Below are 27,871 nucleotides of genomic sequence, written 5' to 3' on the forward strand. Positions count from 1 at the left end.
AAAAGTGGGCCCCCAACAGGATCAAACCTATCGAGTAAGACACTGACACGTCAGCATGCTGCAGAACAAAGCCGATAATGACGTCACGCCCGGGGGGCTTCTAAGTTCTAATTGAGGCTTGCTGTCGTGGGCCTCGTGGGATCATCTGGGCGTCGAATGCCATCCTCCGCGACCTAACCTACCCTGGCGGCTGGACGTTGGCCCTAAGATTTGAATGTCAATAGACCATAGAAAAACCGCCTAATTGGTTGGGGAAATTACTGCAAATTAAACTTCGCGAGCTTTAGGATCGATCCAACTAAAATACCGAGGGTCCCTCGTTTACTATGAAAGACTAGTAATTAATTAAAATGCTTATGAGTGAAAATATGTGATATTAATTCTTTTTCACATGGCTTTTTATTTGCATTTCATTTCTAAATGACTGATTAATATTCATCTAATATTTGCTCGACTAGTCTGGCCGTAAGTGAGATTTCAATATAGATATTGATTCGAGTAATTGGAAAAATATTAAGTGAAATTAGTGTATACACTGTGATGTAAGACTTTCCATTTAATGTATGCACATTATGCCGTGAAATTCACGACATATATTTCTTATATATTTTTATTGACTGATGATTAAAACTAATACTTGCCAATTTGATGGGTTAGACTATCGCCCTTGGGAGAAATAAGAGTCCAAGGAAACCGAGTAATTAATGAATGGGAAAGCGTAAGCGTGTGGTGGGCACTATATTTATCGCAACCGTAGGTGGAAAAAGGTAAAAAGTGGGGCCCATGACGCCATCAAAGTTTGACCTTTTAGCTTGGAAGATGCAGCGAAGCGACGCGGCTTCATTCCTTCCACAGGACGCCATTGGCCCTTTTATAGGAAATTCATGAAGCTAATGCTAGGCGGATAAAATACTCCTTCAAGATTATCCATTCATTTTAAATGAATAATAATTAATTAAAATATTTATAAAAAAATTCGTGAGATATTTGTTAAATTAATTTTTTATTTTTAAATATTTTAATTAAGTGTGACATAATTAAATAATTCAATAATACTAGTTGAATATTTACTCATGTTATGTTTTTATATCTTTATCTACTCTCCTATCTATATATCTATATATATATATATATATATATATATAACTCTTTAATCCATTCCTAACGTGATTTTACATGCAAATTGACACTTGTTCTCCTTTCGATTCCAAGCAAGTTCACCATCCCATTCAGTCAAAAAAATCGACTCAATATATTAAATATAGTATGTTTGAGAATAGCAGATACAAATCCATTGTTACTGTTCTTAATGTTTTTCGATTTAGCTTTTTAAGATTGAAAAAGGGCAACGGCGAATCCCAAAATATCGTCCCCTATTATAGATCCATCATCGCTGCTTCTGCTAGCTAGTCATGGGTGAGAATGTGCAGGTTGTAAGATCCCGACGTTTTTGAAGAACCAAAGGGCATCATATTCAGCGGTCGGAAAATTAGGCTGATGCTTTGAGCAAGTCCTGGGTACAGCCTTAACAATTAATTTCGATCGTACAAATGAAAGCATTGGCAATAGGCAGATCCGGAGAGGCATGATTAGGATATAATAATTCTTGCTTTCTAATGAGATTAATTCTATAGCTTGGTGGCAAATAAAGATAGAGGTAGGTGGACAATACGACGTTGTTACTTCACCATTTGACCCTACATATATTTCCTGCAAGAGGAAGAAGAAGAAGAAGAAGCATCATTTGGCCTTTGGGCATTGGGAATTTGGATTTCATTTTCACTTCTAGAAAATGGGTTTCTTCAGAAAATCTCACCAAAGAAAAACAATTTTTTCCAATCCAAACCATATTAGTTGGACCAACTTTGCCAGTACATTCAAGGGCAAGAACAGGGAGTTGCCGAGCGGACCCTTAAAGCGGGTTTTGGCACAGTAATCGACTGCGCTCCTTCGTGTCTTCGTAAAAACTTACTCAAATATTTGGGATGGGATTGTTTGCAAGTTAAAGAGCATATTTATCTATCTATCTATTTAAAAAGTAAAAATTGATCCGTGACTCGGACACTGAATATCAAGGTACACATCGAAAAAAAAAATTGTCCCTGACAATTGTAGGGCGGATGCTACCCGCGCAGCTTGGCTCTATTTTAGCCTTTCTTTTTCTTTTTCTTTTTTTAACTTTTCTATCCTATCCTATATGTTTCATTTTCGACGTACATATTATATGGAAGTTGACTGGATCCGGATCAATTCAAGTTCGAGTTGTCTCAGCCTACGACTCTCATGAACACCCTGTGCGTTTGGAAATAGAATTTGATTTTGATTTTGATTTTGATTCTGGAAAATGACAAATGAGATTGTATTATAAATTTGACTTGAGAAACGTGTGTTTTTGTTATGTAGTGGGTAGAGTTAAAATCAAAATCATGATTCTAAAATTAAACTCCATTCCCAAACGGAGCAAGTTCATGGGACTATTATATTCCGGTCACACATTTCTTTATTTCTTCTTTCCGTAAAGAAGGGCATCTGGGCGTCAGTCGAATATTTACATTTTTTTTAGATAGCAAAAGGTATCTGAAATTCAACCAACTACTTCTTGCAACTCCTATGAACACGGTACAAATTCACAAAATATCTATGTAAAAAATAAAAACTGGTCCATCACAATTATAGGGCGAGTGCCGCCCATTTTCATAAGTGCCGCTCAGCTCTATTTTAGCCCCTTCTTTTTTTACTTTTGTATCCTATCCTATATATTTTATTTTCGGGGGGACATATTATATGGAAGTGGACTAGATCCCGATCAATTCAAGTTCGAGTTGTGTCAACTCACGACTCTCATGAATACCCTACAAGTTCATGGAACTATTATATTCCGGTCACACACTTCTTTCTTTTTCTTTCCATAATGAAGGACGTCCACATTTCGACCGACTAGTCCCCGAGATTCTACTTAATCCACTACAAGTTCACATGACATATTATATTGCGGCCCCATATAAGTCCAAAGTGCTCGATAAGGAGTATTATTAGTCTTGCATAATTTATGATGTATCTAGCAAGACAATTAAAATAGGTCATCTCCCCTATAGGGCGAGGGACATGTCTTTTATGTTTTTTTTTATGTCTCTTTACATTAAAATATTATTTTTTATTTACATGTTCTATATTTTTTTGGATTTGTACGAAAATCGAATGAATTCCGAATAATTCAGCCGTATTAAGCCTATTCAATGGCAAAACTCTCCCAATCGTTAATTTTCTTGGCATGCAAGATTCGAATTCACCTCAATTTATTTTACTTTTATCTATTAAGATATTATTATTTTCTATTTGCATTTTCTATTTCTTTATAGGTTTTAGAGCATGATATCTGGAAGTCCAATGAGTTTCGATTAATCCAGGAAGTTGGGTTGGCCTACCAAGTAGTAGCACTCTCATAATCATGAAATTTCTCAATACACAAGACACGAATTTCTCTTAAAAGAAACAAGTTTTGAAAATCACTTGAACCAACTTATATTTGTTACACTTTCTAATTGTTCCTGCGATTTAGATCCTTCTAAGAAAAAATTCGCAAAACGATCTCGAAGTAGTGTGTATATCTATTACATATATGAAAGTCTGGAGCTTATTATTGTGTTTCTCCACATTTTAAAATTTTAATTTTACCCTTCAATATATGTAGACAGATTGTTTAATTCATATTTTGTCGATTCAATGTACATGGACATCTTCCTAGACTCCATTCACTCATTCAATGTACGAAGACATTTTTTCTATTTTTTATTTAAAATGCAACACGACCATTTGTATTAGTTTCCGTTGAAAGAAAAATAGTGCCTTATATAAATATATATATATATATATATATAACTCACTAAAGTGTTTTCACACTTAGGCTATCAATTGTGCCTCTTAAATCACAATTAAATCATGATGACTTCCCAATTCAAAAGGATATGCTACATACACACACACACATATATATATATACCTCTATTTATCATTGTATTTAATAATAAAAATCACTCAATTATATCCAATATAAAATAAATAAAATCACACTATCAAAAAATATTGGTGCATTTAATCTATTCAGATTTCTACTTCTATTCTTTTCACCAGACGGTTCTTTTGACCATCTACTTCCTCTCTGCTTGACATTTACTTTTCCAAGAGTACTCTTTAAACTTTCAAAAGCATATATCTATATCTCTCCTTCATATAGTTATTATTCAGATTTCTATTTCTACATCTTTTGAATTCAAAGATTAAATAGATTGATGTATTTTAAATTTTTTGATGAAGTATTTTCCAGATACTTTTAGTCAGGAGATTTATTTTTTTTATTAATTTCAAGGAGCTTTCTGAGGAAAAAATTCGAGGAGTTTTTATTTACATCTTTTTTGAACTTTCCATTTTATAACTTTTTTAACTGAATTTTTTTTGTTTGTTCATTACTTAAAAACGACCGATTATATCCTATTCTTATTTATTAGTGGGGCAGTCTTTTTATTAGTTGTAAAACGATACTTTAAAATCCAACGGGTGCTTATCCATCTTTGGAGGAGAAACTATTGAAGTTTTTCGTAGATTCAATCGGTTATAATTAGTCAACCGCATATTTTAATTTCTGAAGAACTCATTTGCACTGAAAGAAGGGCGAAATAATATGTTTCACCAGAAAAAGCCTTTTTCTTTTTATTTCAAGTTGCACCATTTAATATCCAGAAGTTCAATGGGTTCCGATAAATCTTAGTTTGAGCCTAGGTGATCTTCAAATGCATTAGTTGCATGGATGTATATGCTTTTAGTATATAAAGCTTGTTCTAGGTAACGAATGGACATTTTTTTTGTGAGAAGACTGATTTAAAAATCTATATTTTGCTATGGTATTTCTCGAAATAATTATGATGGGTTGATATAAATGGGGAGTCATTGTAGAGAAACTTTCGGTATTTCTGATGGATTATTATCCACAAAAGTTTTATTTAAAATGAGTTCAAGAGTTTTCAACGTAATATTCATCAAAATTTCTTCTAATAATATTTCAAAATACCTTATAAATAAGATAATGTACAAACAACTTAGCAATGAAAATTTTTCAGAAGGTTCTTGCCAAAAATATTTTTATAAAAAATAAAAGTATACGCTGATCAAATTTCCATCGGAAATATTAAACAACAATATAGCTCATGGATTCACATATTTCTTGTAGAAAATTAATTTTCCTAGAATAGGATGGTTTGCCATCAGGTTGTTTGGTACAGGACCCCACCTGGTTTGATTCATTTCATCATAATTTTTTAAAATATATAATTTCCAACAAAATTCAAATTTTATTTGGCCTCACTAAATATTCAAAATACGAAAACCAAATATTTCGCTAGAGAAAATAGAAATTCTTCGCTTTCTTTTACTAATTTTTTTATGAAAATTTTATGTTTGAAAAGTAGTCATCAGAAAGATTTTTAAGAGAAAAGAAGTAAGGATATCCAACGAAATATCCACCTAAAAATTAAATGAAATCCACGAAGAAGAGCAGACTATACTGGCCACTAAAATAAAGTCAAACATTCCCTTATGAATATATATAGTTTATTAAATATAATCATGCATAATAATAGAATAAATTTTAATTCTTATTTCATTAATATATCGTACTGCGCTTGCAACACACGCTCCTGCCTACTAGTAGATATATATGTATATATATAAATTGGCCCCAATCCTCATTTTGTCAAATCTTAATAAAGTAAAAGTGCATCTTTCATAATATGGTATGCATAAAAAAAAAGAATGTGCCTTTCACATAACAAGAATCAATTATAATTAATTTATGATATAGATTGAGTAAATCCGTTTCATATTTTAATATAATCAAAATAGATATATGATCAACGATAATCAAATCCATACGAACATCTAATTTTTTTCAAATCAAGTACATATTAGACACATGATAAATCACATGCTCTAAATGACGGGAGTCTAAAATAAAGTATCAAAATATCAAAAATAAGAAATATATATGAGTGTATTCTTTTTAAGAAATAAATTAGAACAAGCGCTTTAAATGACAGTAACGAAGGAACGAAAAACTGATGGAGATACAAAGAGAATGGGCAAATAAATACCATAGAAGTCGGAAGAACTTTTTCTTCCTCTTTTCTTGCATATTTAGCTTTGAATGCAATTTTGGTGTACTCTAATGTTATACAAGTTTTAATATGTACCACAATTTTAGAAATAAACTATTTAGAAATAAATATATATGTTAATTGTATTAGATCTCTATCACTAGGGAAAATAGCTATATGTAGCACAGTTTTTACCTTATTTTCACTTCCTAGCACGTTTTTTAAAGTTGTCACGATCTAGCACGAATCACCATTTTATTCCGGGATCTAGCACACCGTTAAACTCCGTCTGAAAACCGTTAAATGCCGTTAGACGGAGTTTAACGGTGTGCTAGATCCGGGAATAAAATGGTGATTCGTGTTAGATCGTGATAACTTTTAAAAACGTGCTAGGAAGTGAAAATAAGATAAAAATTGTGCTATATAAGATTTTTTTTCCTTTTTTTTATTTGAAGATTCACAGTTCAGAAAAATCTGAAAAATTAGTGTGGAGCTTTATAATAATATCAGGAACATGGCTTAAAAGTTTAAACTATTTTTTAGATCGGATGGTTCACAAAAACTATCAAAATCAGAATACCGAAAAAAGGGATAAATATTTTTTATCTGAAAATTCACCATTCAGAAAATTTTGGGGTAATAATATCAGGAATATGGGGTAAAAGTTTCATCTCGTTTTGAGATCGGGCGATTCACAAAAATTATCAAAATCGGAACACCGAAAAGATAGGTAAATATATTTTATCTGAAGATTCACTGCCCAGAAAAATATGAAAATCTATGAGGAGCTTTATAATAATGTTAGGAACATGAGGAAAATTTTTTATCTTGTTTTAAGATCAGACGGTTCACAAAAACTATCAAAATCAGAGCACAAAAAAGAAGGATAATTATTTTTTATCTGAAGATTTATCGCCCAAAAAAAATTGAAAATTTTGTATGGAGCTTTATAATAATATCAAGAACGTCGGGTAAAATTTTCACCTCGTTTTGAGATCAGACGATTCACAAAAGTTATCTAAATCACAACACCGAAAAAAGAGGTAAATATTTTTTATCTGAAAATTCACTATCCAGAAAAATTTGAAAATTAGTGTGGAGGTTTATAATAACATCAGGAACATGGGGTAAAAGTTTAATCTCGTTTTGAGATCGAGCGATTCACAAAAACTATCAAAATCGAAACATCGAAAAAGATGGGTAAATATATTTTATCTGAAGATTCACCGCCCAAAAAAATCTGAAAATCTGTGAGGAACTTTATAATAATGTTAAGAACATGGGAAAAAAAATCATCTCGTTTTGAGATCGGACAGTTCACAAAAACTATCAAAATCAGAGCACCAAAAAGAAGGGTAATTATTTTTTATCTGAAGATTAACCACCCAGAAAATTTTGAAATTTTGTGTAGAGCTTTATAATAATATCAGGAATGTGGGGTAAAAGTTTCACCGCGTTTTGAGATCAGACGATTCACAAAAGCTATCTAAATCACAACACTAAAAAAAGATGTAAATATTTTTTATCTGAAAATTCACCACCCAGAAAAATTTGAAAATTAGTGTGGAGGTTTATAATAACATCAGAAACATGGGGTAAAAGTTTCACCTCATTTTGATAGCGTACGGTTCACAAAAACTATCAAAATCAGAACACCAAAAAAAGTGATAAATACTTTTTAAGGGAAAATAGCCCTATGTAGTATAGTTTTTACTTTATTTTTACTTTCTAGCACGTTTTTAAAAGTTATCACGATCTAGCACGAATCACCATTTTATTGCCCGATCTAGCATGCCATTAAACTCCGTCTAACAGTTTTTAGATGGAGTTTAAGGGTGTGCTAGATCTGGGAATAAAATGGTGATTCGTGCTAGATCGTGACAACTTTTAAAAACGTGCTAGGAAGTAAAAATAAAGTCAGAATTGTGCTATATGGGCTATTTTCCCCTATCACTATAGATCATGCTTTTAATTAAAATTCATTCCTTCAATAATTGCTTGAAATCTATGAGCTTATCGCATTGGGTCTTGGATATTGTAATAAATTTCTGAAAATTAGATCAAAAATGTTATTTCTATTTGCCAAACAACGATCCACGGAGTTGCTGCAGGCATTGTCCTAATATATATAATATCACATGCCATAAAAACTTGAAGAAAAAATCTCAAAAAAAATTATAAGCAAAAATTCAAACTTAGAAGCTTTTAATTATGAAAAAAAATCTTAAGTAACCTTCTCTATTAATAATGTGGTGAGAATGTGATGAGTAATTACTTTAATTCTTATTACCTGTAAAAATTTTATTGATTCTTTTTTACGCAGCAGTGACTTAGAATAATGTGAGGATTCATAGTACCAGGAAAGATGGATTTCACCAATTACACAGAATAAATATGCAGTGCTAACTTGATGATGATGTTCCAAAAATAGTTAAGCCGCATGTGTCACATGCCCATATGGACCCCACATGTACGGTAATGTCTGTCATCATCATGCATGTCCTCCATTTCTATGGTGTTTCAATTGAATAATTCTAGATCAGAAAACGTGATTGTGTTAAGAATCGCAGAGAGTGATGTATGATTTCTTCATCCATATTTTCATGCATTAATTAATTTGTGGAAACAATTCATGCCCATTATGCTCAGACACGTTAAACCCAAATTAATCCCTACACGAAACCGCTCAAATAGGATTGGTGAGATTTGATGATCTCTAAACAAATATATGTACAAATCAAATGTTCCTAATAGTGATTTTATACATTTATATTAAATAATTAAATATATACAACCCTCGACAGCTATTTCTTTTTATTCTTTTTTAAATAATCTTGTTAATATCACTAAGCTTTGTCAAGCCACCAAACAAAGACAAAGTCCTTCTACGTTATATACGCATCTCTTGGCACACACCTAATTTCTTGTTCCAATCAATTTATTTATATTTGGCCAAAAAAAATCAATTTATTTATATGTTTGAGGGAATAAAAAGGATCATTATATCTGCATATTCCAATATCTTTTAGTACAATGCTATTTTGTCTTGCCATGATAAAATTAATTAACATATATTTGCCACGGTGATCATGTAATGTGTAGAATGATCTCTAATTCCAATCACAAGGGCATGTTGTCGTGTTAGTGTACGAGATAATTCATTTTGGCTCCTTATGTTACTCCATTATTCATCCAGTTCGAGAGACATTCATCAAACAACTGTTGTGTGGTCGAGTCGTTGGGTCCTCCGCATTATCCATTGTCTTCAACACAATTAAGTTCAAAATCTATAAGGGTCGACTTTTCTCTTCTTCATTAGTTGTATATCGGCCACAATCAATAATCTTCAACTTTATATACAAATTAAGCTCACTATTCAGTTAATTCGGTGAATTGTATCTCTATGTCTCATCCTAAATTTTATATTTCATGATTGTTTGAATCCTTTCTGTTAGATTTTCATTTCAAACATTCGAACAACTTGTTACGCGTGAACTTGCTAAAGTTACAAATAAGGACATCTGCATATAAAGGTGTTATGAGCATGAGAATGACTTGACAGGTACTGCAACCATTGTACTAAGTTTATAATGCTTCGCGCACTCTCTATTTAGTATTATCTTTTTCGTTGAGACATAAATCAGTTAAGATGTAAACTGACGTATAATATACAAAATGCACTAATATCAAATCAATAACGTACGTTCGGATTGCCGACGATTCTCATTATATGGTTAGGGCATTTTTATTAATGCCAGCAAAAGAGGATACTATCATCAGGCGTTATAATTCTAGTTAGGAGCCAATGGACGAGAACAATAACTTGGCAGAAATCAATTTGAAGTGTGGGGGGTTCAACACATGGAGAAAGATTGATGCAGACTTATAGGACACCTCCTCACCGCTAATCTCTGTTATGGAGGATGGTGATCCCTCCCCTCTTCAAAGCATTTATGATTTCCTCTACTCACATTTTGCTTGAGTTGGCCCCAAGCACTCTGGAGCCAAGCAATTCGAGATATTGTAGGGTCGATCCTCGTTAATAGGTAGAGAAAAAACGAGTAATATAATATCTTTATTTAAAATAAAATAACACATCAGAAATTTAATATTAACGTATATGATGAATTATACGTTAATATCAATGTGAAGGCCTAAAAGAGAGCACGTAAAAAGGGTTAAGCGCATTTTTTTTTTGTAATGGCAATTTCGTAATATAGGGAGCACCGCAGCTGCACGTTTGTCTGGAGGAAGCTGCAGTAGATGCCAATAACTCCGTTGCCATTTCCGGTTCGTTCTTCCCCCACCCCACCTACACTTATACAACATTACCTGAGAAATCTCAGAGGGAGAGAGAGAGAGAGCAGAGGAGAAGAAGGGAGAGAGGAGAGAAGAAAGGGGGCCTCCAAGCCTTAAGACTCTCTCTTCCTTCTTCCTTCCTCTCCACAAAACAGGCACTGAAGCTCGCCAGGCGAAAGACTCTCTCCCCCTCTCTCTCTCTCTCTCTCTGTCTGTCTGTCTGTCTGTCTGTCCCTTTGTGTCTCTGTTCAGACATTTCCTCTCGCCATGATGTCGTTGAATCACACATCTTTCCTGGTAAATATACCCAAATCCTTCGAACCCATTTTCCATTTCAGCCTCTTTGAATCCTCCTTCACGATCAAAGACTCCATTTTTTAGCATAGTTCTTCAACTGGGTAATCGAATTTCTTCACCGGCTCAGCTCTCGGGCTTGGTTTTTTCTGGGATTTGTTCTTCGTTGGTCGGAAAACTGGAAAAAAAAAATCTCATTTGATCAGCTCTTCTTTTTTTTTTTTGGGAAAATCTGTTTTTTATTTTTCTGTCCTGTTGCTGCGGTTATAGTGCTGGTGCAATCTTGGTGCAATATCCATTTCGATCTGCTGATGTATGCTTCAATATCGTCATCCTTTCATTTTTCAACCTCGGAATTCACGAAATGTTGCAGCTTTCATCCCTCTGTCGTAATCATTGATTGGATTTGTAGCATCACCATGGAAGATCTAAGCCCCGTCTTTCAGAACCTTGCCCATGAGAAGCAAACCTGTTTCCCCGCTTTTATCTCGATTGCCATGCCGATTGTTGAATGACATTTTCTTGGTTTTTAATTCCATTTGCCCTTCATGAACGTAGCTAAGCTCATATGTTACACTTTTGCTTCTTTCTTGTTTGGTGGGCACAGAACAATTCAGGATTTTGTGGGTCGTGCAAGAAGAGCTTGTTGTTCTCTCGGCTGCAGAGGAGCCCCGTGTCTCATGTTAGGATAGCCGCTGCCTTGGGCTCGTCAAGTAACAAGGGGACCGGTGACAGAAACGTGAGCTTTTCGGTGGAGGCTGCAGTGAAGAACATGGCCGCGGTTGAGCTGGTGGACTCCGAGTCAGCAGTTGCTGGAGGGGTGAAGGATGTCTATGGTGAGGACACAGCCACGGAGGACCAGCTTGTCACTCCTTGGGCTGTCTCTATTGCTAGGTGAGGTTTGTTTTACCCTTAGTTGGTGGTTCTATATGTTGCCTTAGCTGTCATTTAACTTTTGATGTTTTGGACATTTGGTGACTTCGATGGTTCCAAGATTTTGGCCCTTTTTTGTCATTATAGTGTGATTTTTGATGGATAATGGACTTCTTAAAGACCTTTGTTTCATTTTCAGATGAGCAACTTTTGTTAGTTTCGGTGAAATTATTTATTGGTGAAAAGGTTCTTGTTTTGATTCTGATGCTTAGTAGGTGGGAAACTTCATCAAAAGGTGATTTACATCAATGATAATTTTAATTTTGGGTAAAGAAAATTAATCATCTTTTGCTGGTAACCTTAGGGTAGTCTAAATAATTTCCTCTTTTAGGATTTATGTTGCAAGGAGGAAAAAAGAAAAAAAAGAAAAGTAATGTTTTGATACTTAAACATGAAGATGCATCTTCATGACGGACAGTAGAAAAACTGTGGAAGGTAAAATTTTGTTCTTAACAGGTTATAAATGTCCGCGAGAAGTTGTCGGTCAAAGTTCTTGAAAATATTTGTTAAAGAAAGTATTATGGTGAATTTTTTTTTAGATGCATCTGTCATAACAATCGCTACTTTATAGAGGTCATGTGTTCTATGATTACTCCTTTACTCATGAATCTCACGTTCTCTATAGGTTTCTATTTGTAATCATTCTTTTTGCCATAATGCTGGTTTTCTTACATTTTTCAACAATCTCCTTTGTAATATTAAAAGGCTTTGTGAATATATTATGCTTCTGCATGACCTTTAGTCTCATATGGCCCTCCCGTTCTTATCAAATTTCTTTTCAATTCAGTGGATATTCATTGTTACGAGATCCGCACCACAATAAAGGGCTTGCATTCTCGGAGAAAGAGAGAGATTCTCATTATCTCCGTGGTCTCCTTCCCCCAACAGTTGTTCCTCAAGATCTCCAGGTAGCATTCACATTCATCATCATCATCCTCCCTTCAAGTCTTTATAAACTAATTCCCCTTTGCTTGCATGTAAAAGTTGATCAAAGCATATAATAAAACTTTTCTTTTGGATGGAACTGTAAACAGGTGAAGAAAATGATGCACAATATCCGCCAATACCAAGTCCCGCTTCAGAAGTACATGGCCATGATGGATCTCCAAGTATGCCTCAACTCAGCTTAATTTTTCAGGCCATTCTTCTTCCATGTCCAATATATGCAGTAAATTGATGAGAAGACATCGGATGCAAGATTTATTGTGTATATCGACTTTTTGCAGGAGATGAACGAAAGGCTGTTTTACAAGCTTCTCATAGAGAATGTTGAGGAGCTTCTCCCAGTTGTCTACACACCGACTGTTGGTGAAGCTTGCCAAAAATATGGGAGCATATTTAGGCGCCCGCAAGGCCTATTCATCAGCTTAAAGGAAAAGTAAATTTCTTTGCATTGCTGTTAATTTGTAGATATATTATACCATCCCCCTGGTCTGAAAGAATCTTCTTAGACCAATTTTGCTGATCAGTTATTGAGTTTCTCTCCATGCGCATGGGCCGACAGACAATTAATTTTGCTAATTCTTTTTTTTTTCCTAGGGGGAAAATTCTCGAGGTGTTAAAGAACTGGCCTGAGAGGAATATCCAAGTCATTGTTGTGACTGATGGAGAGCGGATCCTTGGTCTCGGAGATCTTGGGTGTCAGGTACATATCTCCCTGTTGCACAACCTCTACTTAGTGATTAATTACATAAAATTCCTCAGATATTGAAAATCGTCATTCACTTTATAGATTGCATGAAATGAGATGATCTAAGAAATCATCGGAATCTTATAAATATTTTCAGGGGATGGGGATACCAGTAGGGAAGCTTTCTCTGTACACAGCTCTTGGAGGAGTTCGGCCCTCTGCTGTAAGTTTTTTTTAGTTGGAATTCATCTGTCTTACTTCTTCTTGGAATTATTTAAGCGTGACCAGATTCCTGTTTCTCTCAGTGCTTACCTGTTACAATTGATGTTGGTACAAACAATGAGAAACTATTGAAAGATGAATTCTACATCGGATTAAGGCAGAAACGGGCAACTGGACAGGTTAAAGTTGTTCTTTTTCAACATCCTATATCCCTAAATTATTTTATTTTGCATTATGTTGAAATATGTTTGTTTCCTTCCACAAGGAATATGCCGAACTTCTGCATGAATTCATGTCAGCTGTCAAGCAGATCTATGGGGAGAAAGTCCTTGTTCAGGTATTTAGTCATTGCTGATAACATTATGTTAACCATTATTAAATGCAATTAGATAATCACCGTTCAATATTGCTTCTAAAATTCTCTAAATCTGTTGCAAAATGTCTTTGCAGTTCGAAGACTTTGCAAATCATAACGCGTTTGATCTACTCGCCAAGTATGGAACTACTCATCTCGTTTTCAATGATGATATTCAGGTAATCAATCGAAAATTCATAAATCTGAATAAGTCTAATGATCAATGAATAAGTGGGAGAATAGTTTACCCCTCTGTTAATCACATATTTGTTTATTATTTTCAGGGAACGGCATCAGTTGTCCTCGCAGGTCTCATTGCTGCACAAAAGTTAGTTGGTGGAACTTTAGCAGATCATAGATTCTTATTCCTCGGGGCGGGAGAGGTTAGCTGCTATCCCTTGAGATTCTGTATCTTAATTATTAGAGGGGTCTTATTATTGAACTATTGCTCGGATCATATTGCAGGCTGGTACTGGGATAGCTGAACTGATAGCACTTGAGATGTCAAAACAGGTTGCGATCTTGGACTCTTTACATTTTCTTCAGGAGTTTCATGGTTCCGCGTGCATGAGTTTTGGCCTGAACCATAAATGAACAAGAAAATCGTTTTCGTTTCCATTTTTATTTTTTAAACTGAAACTGGAGTCGAAACCATTTATATATATGTGTGTGTAAATTTTACAAAGAAGCTGTACTACACATCATAAGAAGTAGAAAATGAAGTTCAGATTGGTTCAGTTTGATTTTTCTGATGAACTGCGTTTCTCTCAACAGCCCAATTTCTTTATGCATTTCGGTCTCTTCTAACCTTTTTCTCTTTTTCTTTTTTATATAAATGATTAGTGATATTATGAGCCGATACTGAAAATTTATGTGCATTTCTATGCAGACAAATGTTCCTGTGGATGATGCTCGAAAGAATATATGGCTTGTAGACTCGAAGGTAGTTAAGAATCCCGATATAGCTGTACTCTTTCATTTCATTAGTCCTTTTCCTTAATGATCAACTGAAAAGTCCTGATTATATCCTTCTGTTTTTTCACAGGGATTGATTGTTAGTTCTCGCAAGGAATCCCTACAGCACTTTAAAAAGCCCTGGGCCCACGAGCATGAACCAATTAGGGATCTCGTTGATGCTGTTAAGGTTTGTCTCTCTTACACACACTTCCCTCTATCTCTAAGAATCAATGCACTCAATCTTATACTTTGCGGACCTTGTTAGGCAATAAAACCAACTGTGCTTATCGGAACATCTGGAGTGGGGAAAACATTTACTAAGGAAGTGGTTGAGGCCATGGCCTCTTTGAATGAGGTAAACATATTGAGCCTCTGTTTTTATTCCAATTTTCAACAAACGTGCAATTTTTTATTTTTCCTTTCCACTGATGAAACATCAGCATCTAAAGCTTATTGAAAATTCTGAGCCTGCAGAAACCAATCATCCTTGCCCTTTCGAACCCGACTTCACAGTCTGAATGCACAGCAGAAGAGGCGTACACTTGGAGTCAGGTAATGAACTTCGCGTTTTTGACACAGCTATATCTTGTGACACTCCTTATTAGCTTATGCTAATTGTTCGTCGCACTCTCAGGGTCGTGCAATTTTCGCAAGTGGGAGCCCCTTCCGCCCTGTAGAATATGAGGGGAAGGTTTTCGTGCCAGGACAGGTAACTGTCTGAGATCTAATTAAAATCTACCAATCAAGGAATTGCGAAGATTCAGAGACTAAACTATGTGCAACATGCTTATTCTTTTAGGCAAATAATGCATACATCTTCCCGGGATTTGGCTTGGGCCTCATAATGTCCGGAGCAATCCGCGTTCATGATGATATGCTGTTGGCTGCCTGTAAGTGCCCAAAATCATCCCATTATCAATAGTTTCTATCCTACAAATCTCTATTGACAATTTACCAAGAATGAGCCGCGTGGCGCATCAACTTCATACGATCTCATCGCATGGCAGTGAATTATAATATTGACTGTATACCATCACTTTCGCAACTTACATGTCTAAATTTTGGAGAACAGCCGAAGCCCTAGCTGCTCAGGTGACTCAAGAGAACTTCAACAAGGGACTCCTCTACCCACCATTTGCTAACATCAGAAAGATCTCTGCCCACATTGCTGCCGATGTGGCTGCCAAGGCCTATGAGCTCGGTTAGTTCTTGTATCCATTCAGTCTTGTGTTATAGACTGACTAATGTTTCATCCTCGCTTGTATAGTAGGACCCATGATATGATAGTAAACCCTTATGTAGGCTACGGATTACACTGCATTTTAGTACTCAGTGTCGGGCGAATTTTGCAGGTCTGGCAACCCGGCTTCCTCAGCCCGACGATCTGGTGAAGTATGCTGAGAGCTGCATGTACAGCCCTGCATACAGAAACTATCGGTGAACTGGAGAGAGGAAATTATGTTTTGTTTTGTCATCTTAAATGCGACATTTAATTACTTATCCAAAAAAAAAAAAACAAAGAAATCCAACATTTAATTACACTTTTTTTTCGTCTTCTTTTACTTTCCATCAATTTTTTTGGAGTATTTTGGATAAACACAAAAAAAAAAAAATTTGTTGGTGTAGCGGGATTATATCTGTAGTGGGGGCAGCATTAGGCCCATAATACAAATGTTTTGATTATTTGAAATTCATAGAAAGTGAATCGAATTTTGTCAAGTAGCAAGTCTGCAGTTCATAAGCATATCATTTACTTTGAGATTGTTGGTTCTTATTATTCTACAAATGATTGCAAAATTAAGTGAAAATTACACAATTACACGGGCACGGTGAGCCTGCAAAGTGACCCCCGCACCGTGACTTGGGCTTGTAAATTTCCAGCCAGCGTATTAAGCTAAACTTATGTTCGGCACCACACGGCATAGTATCGGTATAGCATTTTCCGGCATTGCTAGGGTATATAACAGACCCCTGCTTGATTCATGAAGTGATGTAATGAACCTTTATCGGATTGCTAGGTCATATCGATATTCCGATGGAATGGGACATGCAAAGTTTCCCCAAAAAAGAGGAAAGTCTCCCAAATGAGGACCACAGGAAATGGTTTTCCAAGAAATATTTGAATTGGGAGAAATGGAGAAGGGCATAATGGTAACAAGAAGACCAATTTCCTACTCTACGCATGGAGGCCCAGCCCGAACCATCTGGCCCATTAATGTACGATCATGGGATGGTCACAAAGTGGGGCCCATATGCCCATCTTGTCTTGATAGAGAATGAAATGCCATCAAACTCACATGGAACTTCCCCCTTGTGTTGTCTTGTCCACCGCTTTTGATAAGATTCGGATAGAGGGAGCACATATATGAAGGATGGCTTTGTGGCCCATTTTGTACAATAGGCACAAGATGGAATAAAATACGATGGACATTGTACAATTGTTTGCATATTCGACTTAATAATAGACGGAGAATGGAGAAATAAAATGGATATCTATATGAAAAGTCTTTTCAAGACGAATCGAACTTAGACCCATTTAAATAATATTACAGATTGAACGAGAGAGGCTGTCGTTGCAATGATAAGATCCATAAGTTTTTTTGGTTAGTGAAATTCTTCAGCGCGAAGTGAATTGATTAGTGGATAGGAACGTGACTTGAAATATCCAAAGAATTACAAAATTGCTCTTGTCCATGCATGGAATCTGAGGGCTGACGTGGCCTGAAAATAATTGGATCCGAGAACTGAGGGCGGCCACATGCAAATAATACATATGAGTCCATCCAATCAATAAACCCTAACCCCAGATGTATACGTATATAATACATCTGTTATATATATCTACAAAGAATAGTAAACGATTAAAGTTTCGAGCCTCCGCGTGGAAACTGACCATCCCATATATATATATATATATATATATATATTACACAAATAATGACATATGTATATATAACAAAGTATGGATAGACTCTTATCATTCTAAATTCAGGACAACATGCATATCTTCACCTTATAAGATAAGACATCTGCAATTTATTTTCTCTCCAAAAAATTAGAATAAACAAACAAAAACATATGAGTTATTTGTTTATAATAATTTATAAATAAATATTCAGTGAAAACAAACCCGCGGACTGGGTTAGCCTGTCATTGTCAGGCATATTATATACATACATTATGTATAAATAAAATGTATCATATTCAAAATAATGACACCAACCCGTACATGCACGGGCTATATATGCTAGTAGTTTGATATAGAGAACTCTCGTTCACATATTTTTAGGTCAAGTGGATCACTAATTGATAAAAAAAAAAGAACTACCTATTGAATCTATGTGCATGTTCCGTTATGCTTCATTACGATAATTGTACGAATGCATCTAAAGCCTAACCACACAAACACACCCACTCTCCAATGTAGTCAGATGATCAAGTTCGTGCTCATGCCAATGGTACAAACAGGACTTACTTGTCCTGATGATAAAATGGCTCTTTCCGCAATAAAGTTAATATGACATAGGCTTGTGTTCCACGTGTTCTAATTACAATATTGAAGATAAGCATAAGAAATATCAAAAAGAAAAAAAAAAGAAAGTGTAAATTATAATTAAGGTGCATGGTAGTTGGTACATGTCAGTATTACTCGATCAGGACATATATATTATACATAAATTTTCATTTTTGGGTTTAATAATCATAAATTTTCTTTATATAAGCTGGTTATTAGTGACGCTGGGAAAATACTTTCTATTGAGTGATAATAAATAAATAAATCACACCGTGTCTAATAACTAATAAAACAAACCTTTTGAATCAGACTTTTTCCTTTTTCCGATAAGGGAGATCATGAGCTTACTATAATGAAATGAAAACCGTAAATATCTTTAATAAATGGACATGAATAGTCATACTTGAGTATCGAATATGCGATCTCTTGATTATCAAACGTGGACGTGCCTCACTACGCTACACTTTCTTTAATAAATTATTGTTAACTCAAAATCTCACACTTCCCATATATATATATATATATATATATATATATTATTTTGTTTCATTAAGGAAATAAAAATTCAGCTAAGAATAAGGCTTTGTAGAGTAAGGTCAAAATTGCTTTCTCCATCGCGCCTTGGCTTTGCATGAAAGGGAAAAGAGTGTGTGGGAATAATGAATATTAGGTAGATTAGATGTGGTTGGCCCCAAAGGGCAAGGATAAATGGATGAAATGATGTTTTTGGACAACGAACGAGAAGTGATATGACTTCCCCGATCAGGTGCGGCCAAGCATCTAAACCATAGTTCATAATTTGACGTCTATTCCAATATTATTTTGTCATCGAGAGTTTCGGACTCGTTTCTTGAATGTCTGTACACAATATAATTAAATTATTACGGGTAACATGACTTGAAGTATATGGGCCAATATATATGGTCCTCTAGTAAACCGTCGGTCATACTCGTATAGATTTTCCTAATAATCAAAGTACTCACGGATGCCTCGGGTGATTTATTTGATGATATTATGCTAAATTCGTTATTTATTATTGGGGAAGAGACCTTCTAGATTATTCGCCGTGGAGCTCTTTATCAATTTTATCTATTACAATTAATCTCGTGTGATTAAAAAATAATAACAATAAAAGGTTTTCAAATATTCCTGGAAGCAACCTCCAAGCCTCCCAAGATGATAACATTCTTTATGTCATCTTCTTGGAAAAAGATTAGTAGAAAAACGGGATTCTCTACTTTTTTTCGGTTATAAATCAGGTCCGTTCATCTAGTATAATGAAAGAGAAATTCTAATAATAAATTAATACTGATAATATTACTAAGTATCGAATCTAAAATTTCTTAATTATTAAGTAAAAATATGCGTCACAACATATTTTATTATTATTAGTATTTTCAATTTGAATTTGGATATGCAAATTATAATCGAGGAATCTTGCCATTTAGCTTTGACTTGGAAAATTCATCCTTTCCTCATTGGAAAACTGATGTGTGGTCTTTTTCCAAATGACCCAAAAAAAATCTCCATAAAATGGGTTGATTTGGACTTTGGAGCCTTCTACTTCCCGTTTTCATGGCCAGTTACAACTCGAGACGATCTTTTCTCCAATAAAAAAAAATGCATTGCTTCGAAATTTCAGATAACTCTTACTGTTTCTTTTTATGGTTGAATTAGATCTAGTTAAGATGCTCAATTTAAAAATACGTATAATAGCAGCTGAAAATAAATTTAAGACGGGCGTATCCACGGACAATTATTCTATACTGTCATCAGGAAAAGATTAAGGCATTTTGTTCGTTTTATTTGTTATGATTATTTCATCTTTCACGTGGATAAGATAAATATGATAAAATATCTATACGCTCTTTTTTTTCTGAATATTTAATAAAATTTCTGTACGTATGATCATATACTCGCACATGTTCCACATACCAAACTTCACTTCCTTCCGGATATCAACCTTTTACAGCATTCACACATGTACCCCTTTTCTGGGGAAAAAAATAAGTAATTAATCGTGCCACTTTCACCCGCAAAAAGAAAAGAAATTAATCCTACCACTAATAGATGGAAAGTGGCGGAGTTGCTATACCATTTCTTCTATGATATATGGAAATTTATAACATGATAATTAATCATATATAGTCATAAATATGGTATATTTTATTGAAAGAATATGTTACTTCTATTCGGATGACCAGTACTTGACCTATATTTTTGTTTTCTTTGAAGTATTACTTTTTTTTTTTGTTAATCCTTGGTGTCCGAGCTTCTATCGATTAATCCCCAAGGCTCCGTGAACCCCCAGCGACGCACGGAACGGATAATCACGTCAAAGACGCTCCGGTGGCCCTAAGGGGTTTCGAATTTAGAATCGAATTGATACTTAAACTTTTCATTACCAATAGGCCAAACTCCTTGAAGTTTTTTTAAAGTATTACTTATTAGTATAGAAATGTCACATATTTCAACGGAATGGAAATAGTACATGCCACACTTGTCTCTATGATTAAATTTTGGGATTGCAATTATTTCAATTAACGTACGATTGAATTAGACTTGCCGGACCTCCAACCCTATTCTGCCAACACACCCCACCCCAAAAATAAATAAGTGAATAAGTTTAAAAATGCCTCTGTTGTTATGTCTCTAACCCCTATTAGAGTTTGCGTGACTCTGAAGTCTGAATAGTGGTATCCGAATTTTTCACGATTTCAGAAAGAATATCTTAAACATAGAATGCAAATGCCACTTTGATTTATCCACATGATGATAACAAAAGAATGCAATTACTATTCGAATTTATTACATAAGTTAAATGGTTGTTGACTCAATCTTCTGATTCGCCAACATATGTTTATATATATATATATATATATATATAATATATAAAGGCTTATAATCCATTTTTTAATGAACAAGCCTACTTTCTAAATCTTATTAAGAGGGTTTCAAACAACGACAAACGGGTTGTCTCTGGTAACCACCGATATATCCAGCATTTGAAGCAAAAGATATGAGAAGGGATTAGAGAGAATATCTCCTAATTATTCTTTGTGGATTAGATTAGGAAAAACCTTTCCAATTTTCAAGCGTGAGTTGCGGACCCGACACGCGTACGGTCGTAGCTGTTCCACCCCACACACAAGTCAAGTGGGCCCTTGCATTTCTCCACGTGGTGTAATTTGCATGGGTCATTACAACTATATCGGTCTTTTGCTTCAAAGAGAAGACTCACAAGTCATTCAAAAGAGATTTAGATGCAGTAACAAATAAGAAATTAGAAGAGATTTTAAATTTGATTTTCATCCATCTATATATATATATATATATTTATTTATTTATTTAACTTTTTATTTTCTAGAGATCGAGTGTGGTGCATAATCAAAACTTCTCACATCATTGTATGAAATTATGAGGTTCGTCTTTTTATAAGTGAAATTTTTTGTATCCCATTATTCCTTTTACCTATCCATTAATCGGGTTAGGGTCTTCCTTGTAAAAAAAAAAAATCTCCATTAGTATGAAGAAATGTTTTACGTTTTTTTATATTATATTAAAAAGCAAATTTGTTTGATCTATTATGTACTCTGCAGAATGTTTTATCTATCTAACCGATGGATGATGAACTTTAAATGAGTATAAAATGTCAATGAAGACGCATTCGGGGATGGGTCGAGCTGGGATGAAGGAGGCAGTCCTGTCTCTCTATATTTTTGCTATTCTAAGAAATTAAATTCACATATTGTTTGTTGCATATTTAATGAAATTATTTAGACTCATTACGTAAATATTTTACCTTCTTATACTCGTCCCCTTAAGGATCATGCCTTCCCCTAGAGCTAAACTTTGGGTCCATCCCGGGATATATCAATTACAGTAACTTCTAGAAAAAACGTTATAAACTAATTTGATCAGAAACTTTATTGAAATATTCCATGATTATTATCTTTTATATATGAGAATGGACCTTTTTTTGTATTATAAAGTAAGTCCATGCGACTTGAGAATTGACATATTTAAGTCATCCTACATGATTTTCTATAAAAATTTCCTTGTTTTACTTTCAAATGATATATAATTAGTATATGTACAATTATTTCCAACAAATTCTTTGATAAAGACGGTATAACATGATTGCTTTTTCTTAATAATTGATAGTGGTTCAGTTGTTTAAGATATTTATCACGTGTATGGAATTTTTGAAGTATCTGCTTCATAATTATATGGAAGCCTTTAGTGGATCCCAACCATTGAGGTCGTTGATGCGTCAATGGTAGCATCTGTAATTTTATACATTGCACTCCCCAATGAATTAATAAGAAAGTGCACTAATGACGTATCCTATATATGTTTAGTTTTGAGAAAACAGTATTCTATTAGCAACGGAATACGCTGTCGTTCATATAAATTGGATATAGAACTGCCATGCAATAGTATTGGACGACAAAGAAGAATGTCTCTATCTTCATTGGGTTATTGGATCCAATTTGACACATAAAAACTTGAATTAAAGGTAAATTAAACGTATATAAAATGCCGAGTACGTCCGTGATTAACCTCCTAATTTTGGTGAAACGGCAGATTATGTGTCGCCATGTCAACATATATGCTGACGTAATTTTTTTCCATTAATTTTTTAAATTAAAAAATAGAGAAAAAAAGAAAGTATATCTGTATAATTTGGCAAATTATAACTCCATGCTTCCTAAGTTTCAAAATTAAGAAAATATAACTGTAATTATTTCTATAGAGTGCAAGCTATCTTGGGGCCTTTTTTTTTTTTTCCTCCCATGGGGGTTGTCCTATTCAGTTGTTTGCTTGCAAAATTAAACATATATCTTGGATTATATAGAAGTATAATTACACCTATATGACATCTTTTACTTCCATTGGCCTAACTTTGGACAAACCTTATACCGAAACATTGAATTTATCCTTTTATTTCTATTGCTTGTGATGGTATTTCTATGACCATATGCTATATATGGCAGATAACGAAGAAGCATTAGCCAGCAAGTCATCAAGTAAATTCCTAATTTCTTAAATTAATTCACGCAAGAATGCAATATTTATATGAGAACTGAAATGGCAATATGTATATGTATGGTAGATAATTAAAAAGCACTAGCTAGCCAAACATGACCAGGAAAGCTTTTTGCATTAAAACATACACAAGAAAAAGGAGAAATTCCCATTAGCTTTGTCATGTTTCTTTGCCAAAAATAAGATTGTCTTAGATGTCACAGAGGATAATTGATACGATATATTAAATGACGCTAAAGGATTCGTAATTGCTCACACTTTCACGCTTAACTTTTTTCTAAGATTTTCTTTTTTCTTTTTAAGAAAATATTTTTATACAATTTTCATTTTTTATTATTAGAAAACAATGCAATAGGTTTACCAATTAAAACTGACGAATGATTTAGCAATAAGACTTTTGCTTAGCTTTTCTTTTTTTCCTCATCTCACCCCTAAAATTCGGTAGCAAAGAAATAATTCACGGTCTGCATTTTGTCATGAAACAATTATATGTTTGGACAAAAACACCAAAACGTTGTCATATCTTGAAAGGTTGAAAAAATGAAAGATACAAAATGTGTGGCAACTTGTGACATTGATGTAAAGCCCAAAAAAAAAAGCCCTTAAGTCACAAACTTTATCAAAGAAAATATTTAGCAAATATACAACATTTATCCAACAAAATAATAATATATAGGATGAAGGGAAAATGCGAAGAAAATCACAAAAAAATCCGTAATTATGGAGAAGTTACGATAATAAAGGGATGAAAAGAGTGGAAAAAAGGAAGATGGAAAAGTTTGGGAATGAGAGTAAAGAGACAAAAACGACAGCCCGCCAGACCGTAAAAGACCAATGAAACGAGGAGGGCAATGGATATTATCCTCTTCAGTCAAGCCTAAAGTAGTCATTTCACCCACTTGTCCCCACCAACGTACACCCGCGTTTTCCTGACCCTCCAATTTTTATTCCCAAATTGCCCCTGTCCTCCTCCCCTTTCATATATCTATTTCTCTTTTAAACGACGAGTGTATTTTCCATATTCCTTCCTCTGCAGAGTCCTCTATTCCTCCTGGTGGTGAAACCCTGAACACCGCCGAGTCAGCGACCGAAGCCGTCGCCGCCGCAGCCATGACCCGGCGGTGCTCTCACTGCAGCAACAACGGCCACAATTCGAGAACCTGCCCCACCCGTGGGGCTGGCGCCGGCCCCTCCTCCGGGGTGAAGCTGTTCGGCGTCCGGCTCATCGACGGCTCAATGAAGAAGAGCGCCAGCATGGGGAACCTTTCGGCGCACTTCCACTCGTCGTCGGCGTCGCCGAATCCGGGCTCGCCGGATCCTGGCCAGGTCCATGTGCCTGAGGGGTACCTCTCCGATGATACCGCTCACGGCTCGTCCCACCGCCGCGGGGAGAGAAAGAGAGGTATCACTATTAAATTGAGCTCTTTGCATTCATCATTGATTAATCTTGTTGGGTTCGCGAATAAAAATCCTTTTTTTTTTTTGAGGAAAAAAGTGTCTTTCTTGGAATACAACTTCTAAAACAATTGCTTTCTTTGAATCTTTCGGTGAAACTTTTGTTGAGCATCGACATGTTTTTCTTGTTTTCTGTGAGATGAAAACGTTAGCTAATTTGGGGAGCTCCACTGTCCTGATTTTTACGGTGGTGCAATTTCAAGGGGAAAAAGAACATTCTTTATGATATGTAGATGTATATGTGTATATGTATAGATTGCGTCATGGGTAAGATGCGATGGCTTTATCATCTGTCATTCTCGTTTGACTCAGTCCTTATTTCATGTTGAGATATTGCCGTAAACGTGTGGATGTGTTCATCAGGAGAATGAGCTTCTTATCTTTTCTTCAAGTTTGATTTCGTATCTGCCGACCTTTTGTTTTCATTCCTGTTGTCTCTTTTATCTTCTTCTGGCTGATAGGCATCTCATTGGCTAACTACTTTATTTTCTTGAATTAATTTATTATCCAAGGCATCTATTTTTGGGTGCCTTATTTCCCACTTGGTTTCCAAACTTGGGTATTTATCTTTTTTGTATGAAGATAATTTGATCCAATTAGAATCCCGGAGTTGAACATATTCGCATGTTCATGTTCCTTTTTTTCCCTGATATTTACTGGCATTAGGTTGACTGTTGAGATCAAGAAAGTTCACATCTTTCACTCATTCTAAACGTATGAAAAGATCTCTCTTTATTTTTTGTCCCTCTGTTTGAGTGCATCCTCGTGTGCAATTAGCTGGAGACCGTGTGAAAGAGTCGGTGGACTTAAGATTGACTTCTGGTTACGTTGGACCAACCAGTGGTTGATTATTTCAGAATGGACCTCCTACTTGTAACTTATGTGTTGATAATTTGTTTCTATTCATGAATATTATAAGCAAAATAATGCAGGCCACCTAAAATACTTTGACCTCTGTCTTCGAACTCGAAGAAAATCTTGGTGGTCCCGTGGAAATGAATATGTCTGCCTTGCCGTTGCATGTTCTCTCAAACACATTACATCTTCAATAGATTCGATGTGCTTAGTGTTTCAGTGGCTGTTGATCAGCATGAAGCTACTGCATGATAGAATCTCTTTTGTTCGGGGCTTTTCATTTAATGTCTTCAATTTCATGTTGGACGAATTGGCGACCTCTTGTCAAGTATTTGTTCATAGTTCATACATATCGTTTGGTTTTAATGAAGCATTATTCTCAATCTAGAATGATTTGGCATTATCAATGAGCAGTCGGCCAAAACTCGAAATAATTTAAGATCTTTATATTTTTGTTTGCTATGGATAAATGGACAAGTAATGGCATTGCATCTTTTTCGCTACTAACAGCAGTGTTCTTTTCCATTTATTTGATACTTTACCATCTTTTATTAGGAGAGAGAGTCTTAATAAGTTTCACCCCTTTCCCTTTGGTTTCTAGGGGTCCCATGGACAGAAGAAGAGCATCGTCTGTTTCTGATTGGCCTTCAGAAATTGGGTAAAGGTGACTGGCGTGGGATAGCGAGAAACTATGTTACGTCAAGAACTCCAACCCAGGTGGCAAGCCATGCGCAAAAGTATTTCATTCGACAGACTCATGCTGGCCGAAGGAAGAGGCGTTCGAGCCTCTTCGACATGGCTCCTGATGTGGTTCGTTTTTTCTCCCTTAAAGAAGCTTTGACCTCTCTTTTCATTGTTAATCGCATAATTACTGCTTTGGGTGCTCGCAGCTTTAGCAATCACATAATTTCACCATGGGAAGTACATGTATTAAGCTCCATGGGAGACTGATGACCATCAGATCTTCTATCCTATTTAAAAGACGTTATACCATCTATTTCTGAGGCAGTTATCAACAGAAGTTACCAATCAACTTATCATGCATTTATTTCTCCTTTGTGGTCAGATCATGTGTTTCTGATCAATTTATCATGCATCTTTTAGGATTTCGATCCACCCACAGTACCAGAAGAGCCCTCACTGCCTCCTCCAGCAGGAGAAGCTGATAACACAAATTCGATGCCTTCTCTGGATCTCTCTCTGGGCTCAGAGGTCAAGCCCATGGAGACCTCACCCCAAGAACCGCATAAAGAGAACGCGGAAAATCTGGTTCCACCGGCTGGGTTCCCGCTCTTTATCCCGGGATATTTCCAAGCTCAGATCCATGTCCCTGTTCCGTTCCCCATTTGGCAGCCCATTGTGGCCCAACAGGAGGACGACAAGTGTACTGAGACGACATCCCAACACCAGGTGCTGAAACCCATTCCGTTGCTCCCCAAGGAAACCGTTAACGTGGATGAGCTGGTGGGCATGTCTCAGCTAAGCCTGATAGAGGCAGAAGGCGGCTCTAACCCCAAGGAGACTCCATCTCTCTCGCTAAAGTTAACTGGGGAGCCATCTAGACAATCTGCTTTCCATGCTAACAGTGGAGCTGTAAGCGGGTCAGACCTTAGCACGGGCAAGAATAGCCCAATCCAAGCAGTCTGATCCTGTACTGGATTCATTTTGTTGGGATTCAGAAGAAGGGCATCTTGTTTGAGTAGCCGTTGAGGTTGCATGGCAGTCCTCGAAGCCCAACCCAAGGTTTAGATGGATCTATTAGTGCTTTCGGAAATTCTTAATCTATTCTTTTTAACTGTAATCAGGTAAACGATCTATAACAATAATTGATATGTAGTAAGCGCAGCAAGTGTTGTATCTCTGCATGTATAGCCGGACCAAGTGATTTCTTTTGCTGCTTGCAATTTTTGCAGGGGCAAGTTAGCTTAGGTTTTTTTTTTTTTCTATTTCTGCATCGATATTTAATGATATATCTAATTTCGTGGTAAGTTCACTGTTCTTTGACTGTGATTCAAGTTGATTGTAGCCTGTAGTGACCGTGGGCGGGCGATAGCCCAGGATTATCCACTAAACTTTGTATAGTATGGCCAGGCTCAGCCGAGCTGATGTCATGGCTCCGGGTCCATTTATTTGACAGGTTTGCCGGGCCAGCCAGACCATGA

At 35.5% G+C, this 27,871-nt stretch overlaps 2 protein-coding genes across 2 annotated transcripts; both read left to right on the forward strand.

Annotated features, from left to right (window-relative positions):
- The first annotated feature begins 10,455 nt into the window (after positions 1-10,455).
- LOC116198497 (NADP-dependent malic enzyme-like) lies at positions 10,456-16,577 on the forward strand. The gene is made up of 20 exons (XM_031528662.1): positions 10,456-10,742; positions 11,347-11,633; positions 12,460-12,580; positions 12,707-12,781; positions 12,899-13,050; positions 13,212-13,317; positions 13,460-13,525; positions 13,608-13,703; positions 13,790-13,861; positions 13,975-14,058; positions 14,164-14,262; positions 14,345-14,392; positions 14,769-14,822; positions 14,925-15,023; positions 15,102-15,191; positions 15,311-15,388; positions 15,471-15,545; positions 15,636-15,726; positions 15,909-16,037; positions 16,189-16,577. Exons 1-20 carry the CDS (start codon positions 10,713-10,715, stop codon positions 16,275-16,277), a joined length of 1,941 nt encoding a protein of 646 aa, XP_031384522.1. The 5' UTR covers positions 10,456-10,712; the 3' UTR covers positions 16,278-16,577.
- Positions 16,578-24,406: 7,829 nt separating this feature from the next.
- Positions 24,407-27,708, forward strand: LOC116198499 (transcription factor MYBS3). Its single transcript, XM_031528664.1, has 3 exons — positions 24,407-24,801; positions 26,311-26,519; positions 26,814-27,708. The coding sequence occupies exons 1-3, from the start codon at positions 24,510-24,512 to the stop codon at positions 27,354-27,356; spliced, it is 1,044 nt and encodes a 347-aa protein (XP_031384524.1). The 5' UTR covers positions 24,407-24,509; the 3' UTR covers positions 27,357-27,708.
- The last annotated feature ends 163 nt before the right edge of the window (positions 27,709-27,871 follow it).

The sequence above is a fragment of the Punica granatum genome, chromosome 3 (assembly GCF_007655135.1).
Source record: "Punica granatum isolate Tunisia-2019 chromosome 3, ASM765513v2, whole genome shotgun sequence".
Taxonomy (NCBI): domain Eukaryota; kingdom Viridiplantae; phylum Streptophyta; class Magnoliopsida; order Myrtales; family Lythraceae; genus Punica; species Punica granatum.